The sequence below is a fragment of the Cenococcum geophilum genome, assembly GCF_001692895.1.
Source record: "Cenococcum geophilum 1.58 unplaced genomic scaffold K441scaffold_15, whole genome shotgun sequence".
Lineage (NCBI taxonomy): Eukaryota > Fungi > Ascomycota > Dothideomycetes > Gloniales > Gloniaceae > Cenococcum > Cenococcum geophilum.
This window is the reverse complement of record NW_027137573.1, coordinates 480,757-486,756: the sequence shown is the minus strand read 5'-3', so window position 1 is coordinate 486,756 and position 6,000 is coordinate 480,757. Positions and strand designations below refer to the sequence as shown.

The window sequence follows — 6,000 nt, the reverse complement described above, 5'->3', positions numbered from 1 at the left end:
ATTATATACTCTGCGCCTTATATAACTATAGAACTTTATCCTAGCCTCTCTTAGCCTGTTCCCTTTAGTAGATCCAATTATTAATCTTAATTACTTAATCTATTAATTCCTATAGGGTATCCGCATCTTCTATTAGGATAATTATATCCTAAACTTTAGCCTTAAGTCCTTATTTATATTATACTATAAGCGCCTTATTATTCCACTTAACTTATATTGCTAGCGTCTGGAACTACGTTATATACTTAATTACTAAGGTTTATTGCGTAATGTCTTAGAGTTTTCTTTTTACCGTAGTTACTGCCTCTAGGTCTCTAAATATTTATATAAGTTACTTTATAAACCCTTCCTAGCTTAAGAATATAAACTATACCTCCTAATTAGTGGTTATTATTCTATTTACCTATATTTCCGTAAGGTAAGGCTTAAACTACTTAAGTACCCTTCCTAATAGGAATAGTCCCGCATAGGCTATTCGATCTATAGGTATTAGTAGCTTTACTCCTTCTTACGTAACCTTAAAGTGCATTTATATAAGAAATCCTTTAAGCTTTAATCTTTCTCCTAAATACCTCTTAATTAATAGTAACTTAATCTTTACTACTTTAATTCTATTAACCCTTTCTTCTAGCGCCGCATTGTTTGTTATTAACTAGTTAACTATCTCTTATAGCTATCTAACTATTACGGGTTATTGCGAATTAGTATCTGCTATACTAGTATCGCCTTCTATCCTTAAAGTAGTTGCCGCCGTTAATAGCGTTATAGTGGCTGCTTTTAGTGGCATATTATTTAACTTTTTATATTTAATACTATAACTGGGTAGTAATTATATAATAAAACCTTATAGCAGGAACTATAATAGGCTTATTATTAGGCTAGGTATATAGGTAATGCAAATTAAAGTTATTAATATAATAATAACTAGTAGAGTAGTTACCTAATAAATTAACTCTAATTGTATTCTAAGAATTACTATAAAGAAGGAACTATCTAGGTAGGGATTAAGGGTCCTTAAATACATAACTATACTCCTATAAAGTTCTTCTTATACGTAATATACGTGTACTCTATCTACTCTGTCACGGATTATATAGATCCTATAGATTATATAGATCATATTATATGACCTCGGTTACCATTCTTCGTCACATAGTTCTATCGGCTCCATCCTGGACCGTGCCTGTATTAACCAACTAGCTTCTTCCAACTCTTCCCCAAGTAGTCGTAACATCGTACTTAAAGCGTCCATAACAATTGAGGTAACAGTCATCATTGTTGACGTCAGCCTTCGCCACCTATTTTATGTATATATAGTCTCTTTTCTTCGTAGTTTAATCTACACACAAGTCCTTCTTTTATGACCTACTTTTTGCGGTCGACACTATCTTATTAAGGTAGCTAGTAGGGCGATCTTCTAAGTAGGTAAGAAGCGCCTATATACGAGATTAACATACCTAATACTATAATATTATATATTACTTGGTCGCCTAATCTTAAGATTTAGTAGGGGATATAGCTCTCTATAGAGGTCTAAGTTAAGCTAGATACGGTATATAGTTAAAAGATATAACTTAGTAGCTGCCGCGATGTATTTAACCGTCCAATTAAATAGAAGGGCTACCAAAATTTTATAGAGCTGCTATTTAGGAATCCCTTTAGGCATAGGAGGCAGATATAAGCGTTGCGGGCGTAGTATACGTGGTGGTCATACGGTTTTTTAGTGAGATCACCTAAATTTAATGCTGTGTGGGCGGGGCTCACTTAATTGAATTTTCGCAATACTTTCGAAAACGATAGTAGAGAAGCCAAAGGGGGTTCTCTCAGCGCAGTCGCCATCACCGTCACTGCCGTTACCGTCGTCAAGTCCCAGAGTCTAACCGTCCCGTCATGAGATCCGGATGCTAGCAGCTTGCCGTCTAATGAGAACGCCATGCTCCTGACGCCACTTGAATGGCCCTGAAGTAGACTGTGCAGCGCCGCCATCGTCAAGTCCCAGAGTCCAACCGTCCCGTCATGAGATCCAAATGCTAGCAGCTTGCCGTCTGGCGAGAATGCCACGCCCCAGACCCCATTTGAATGGACCTTGAGCCGACCGCGCAGCGCTATCGTCGCCGACGTTAAGTCCCAGAGCTCAACCATCCCGCCATATAATCCAAATGACAGCAGCTTGCCATCTGGTGAAAACGCCACGCCCCAGAAGTCACCAGAAGAAGGCTTGATTATCTGCACTAATGGTTTTCGGTGTTTTTGCACTTCAGCCCCTCCTTGAGTCTCATACCGTACTTGGTGGTCCGCGTAGGTAGTAGTACTGCTGAATGAGTCTTGGTGTTTTTCCTTTTGTGGCACACTGTCTGTGTTGATTTGAGAAACAGAAGGTAGATGAGACCCAATAGGCATTGACTTACCCAATTCACCGAGCAATGGTGTTGCAATATTAGTACTCTCAGACTCTTTTACCGGAGCACAAGCATTACAAAAGTATTCAAAGATGAGATTTCCCTTCGGCTCCCTTAATAAATCTAGCTCTCTAACAAGTTCCTCAGCACTGATTCGATCTTGGGGTCTGCGCTCCAACATATTGAGACAAGCATGAAACAACTGGCTTCTCTGTGGGCTAGCCTGCTTAGAATAATTCAGGACACCTTGAAGATCCTCAATAATCTTATGGTAAGCAGTTCTTCCGAGCTGTGGTAGTTGAATTTGAGGTTCAAGCACCGATAATATCTCTGTGAACACACATCCGAGAGAGAAAACGTCTGATTTTCTATTTCTCTTATCTGACAGTGCAACTTCGGGGGCGCAATAACGGAAAGTGAATGCTTGAGCTGTCCCGTCTGTGGTGGTATTATCGAGCTGACTTGTGTCCAGTGCGATGCCGAAATCAGTATAGACAACGCAGCCTTGATGGATGAGGATATTTTGTGGTTTAATATCTTTATGTCGAATTGTTTGCTTGTGGATAATTGCGGGGCCGCTAGCAAGGCATCTGAAGGCCTGATTAAGGACAATGCATTGTTCTGTCGTTGGGGGATTTCCTAGGTCCAGTATGGTTTGAAGATAACACGCGAGATTTCCACCGTCAGCAACCGGGGTGAGAACTATGCCGAGCTCCCGGCCCAAGCCCATGTTGCAAATGCACGGATGATATGTGAGGGAACAGTCTCCGTAGTATATTGACCTCGTTCCGGAATCCTCGTTTAAATTCGTTTATATTAGACAGATTTCGCAATCCTTGTATACTTCGTAAAGTCGCTCAATCTAGAAGTTGAAGCCGTCGATTGAGCCTTGATCAAACCAAGTGGCTTGACGCCATCGCATACACCCTGGCCTGTAGATCCGAATAAAATTGTTCATAAAAAGCCTCTCTACAGGGGACCCCTACACATGCATAACGCAGGCTTGAAATACTTCGTAAAATAAGGCAGTATTTTAAGCCTGCGTTACGTCGCTTATACACCTATATTAGGCAAAGTTACTTAGTGATCGTTGCGATCGATCGAGCCGTGACATAGTTATGGAGGCTTAACCAAGATCACCAAATTGCGCGACGTCACGATCGTCGTTTTGTTACCACAAGAAGCTCGACGTAAGATAGGCTTATTATACGATTTTGAAACCTCAAAAAATACGGGGCTCGGCGCCAGCTCGTGCAGGAGGCTAAGCATGGCTCCCTTGCAGAACCTCTCGCCCAAATCAGCATCCTCTAAGCCGTATTCGAACTCCCTGCAGGCCTCCTAAATTAGCTCCAACTAGTGTAAGGAAATTCGCGAAATCCGTCTATTGGGGCCGTGGTATCTGCGGAAGTGCTTGAGCGCGAACACTTGGCCATTTGTTTCGTCTTGGACCATTTCAACGAAAGCACTACTACCCATCCCAAGGACTTTGATGTGCCTATAGGGCAGGTAGGTACAATTTAGGATATCAAGATGGTCACCTTCGCGGACCGTAAAAGAGCCAGGGGGAGTTGAGTCCATATTAAAGAGAGATGCGGGAGCTGTCGTTTACAAAATTTCTTCAGCCTTATTCCTGTCTCGGTACCCATCGGAGGTTTAGCTCACTGCCAAGGTTGATCATGTGACAGGCTGACTGGAGCGCTACCTGGGGCAACACAGATGGGTGCTGCGCTAAACCTAAAAAGGTGCACTTGTATTTATTCCTACACCCCAATTTCAAATCCCCTCGAACGTACATAAACTAACTCCATACATACATTACAAAATTACAGATAGCTAACTAACAAATAAAACGTCAAAAACTTACGTCAAAACAATACCCCAGAGTTTCTTACACCGTGATCAACCCAAGTCCCTCTTGTAAAAATCACTCCATCTTATCCCATGCGCCGTTGAGAAAGGCGTACTCGTAAGCGAACCAACTAGAGTCTCTAGATTGAATCGAATCTTAGCGAAATAAAGCTATAGATTTGATCAACAAATTAAGGCTCCAAATCATTATAATAAAGCTCAAATTTAATATATAATTGACTCTATTATATCCTAATTAGGCTAAGGTATTCCTGCCAGCAAGGTCCTTCTTTGCAGAGGGGTATATTGTATAGAGCACAGCCGAATTTGGTCCTTGGAGGACAACATCGTCTTACCCATTCCTTGCTACCGCGAGGTTTCTGTATTGTGTTCACTAAAAGCTCCATAAGAGGCTTCATTTTTGCTTACTTATTTGCACCTCTTCTACCTATAGCACAAGCTACACAGCTTGGCTTCTTAGGAAATAGCTAAATAGGCTTGTGCCCGTGTTCCTCCGCAGGAGCCTTATAAATATCCTTATCCTCCATTGTAGCAGACGGGCCGGGTAATTTAGTAAGACGTTTACTATGTTTAAATAAGGCACTGACGAGGTCTTCGCGGAAGGCTTTATAGGCACTACGGGTAGGCCAATGGCCAGGGACTAACTTAGTAGAGAGTTTATAGCAATTAGTAATAGTTATATTAAGAAGGAAGTAGTAGAGGGACTTTTACGACTTTAAGTGTGTCCTCTGTGTATTATAATATAACCTTAGTTAATTAGCTTAATTAACGCCGCCTATAAAGTGGTTGTATATATTAATAAACTGTAGTATTAAGAGCTCCTTTATAGCCTTATTTCCAAAGATTTTGCGCGTTTATTGGGCTCCAGATGCTATAGTAGCAGGACGTTATCGCGTTTGTTAAACCTTAACCCTACCTAGTAATATATGACGTCACCATCCACAGAGCTTTATTTTTAGATAGTAAATATACCTAAATTAACCATACTTATAAAAAGCACTATATCGGCGTCTTTCTAGGCAAACTCCATAACAGAGCCATCCTTTAAAAGCCTCCTATATAACTTCCCCCATTTAATCTGCCCTAAATATACTAATTTGAGATCTGCGAGCGACCGATCAATATGCTTAGGAGGATCCTTTTTTAGGTGTAAAGCTGGCTCCGTTTATTCGGCTTCCCATTTATTAACTACCTCACGTCTCATTTTAGTCGTTTGTACGGTTCCTATAGCTCCAATTCCTTCCTCGCGAAGCTAATAAAGTAGCTTAATGCTTATGAAAAGGTTATCCAGCCATACAATATGCTTATTCTTATTAAAGTATTATTTGCCATTAAGCTCCTATAGCAGAAGGTCCAATACTACCGCCTACGTCTTAGAAAAGCCCTTATCCTTTATCTAATACTTATCCAAATTAATAGGTCCCTTTTTATTACCTTTTATATACCAAAGCCAGTCTAATATATAGCCCTAATTAGCTACAGCCCACACTTTAAAGCCTTCTGGTGTTAGTTTACTTAGAATATTAACTATTTCAAAAGCTTGGCCGGTAAATTAAATAATTATCTCATTAACGGCGAGGTAGGTTTTAGGCTTCCAATAAAGCTAAAAACGGTCACGTAGGGTATTGCTAAGTATAGCAATCTTATTAAAAGGAGACTCCTTTATCTCGTTACTAGGAAGCTTTAGTGTTAATACGTAAAGCTTTAAATTAATCTACTACTACTAATCCTT

The 6,000-nt window shown here is 40.3% G+C and overlaps 1 protein-coding gene across 1 annotated transcript; it reads right to left on the bottom strand.

Annotated features, from left to right (window-relative positions):
- Positions 1-1,857: 1,857 nt before the first annotated feature.
- On the bottom strand, positions 1,858-2,843 carry K441DRAFT_471544 (WD40 repeat-like protein; the record flags this gene model as incomplete). The annotated part of the gene is made up of 2 exons (XM_067641862.1): positions 1,858-2,217; positions 2,811-2,843. Coding segments are annotated over 2 exons (393 nt in total), but the record flags the coding sequence as incomplete, so codon positions are not given.
- Between the last annotated feature and the right edge of the window lie 3,157 nt (positions 2,844-6,000).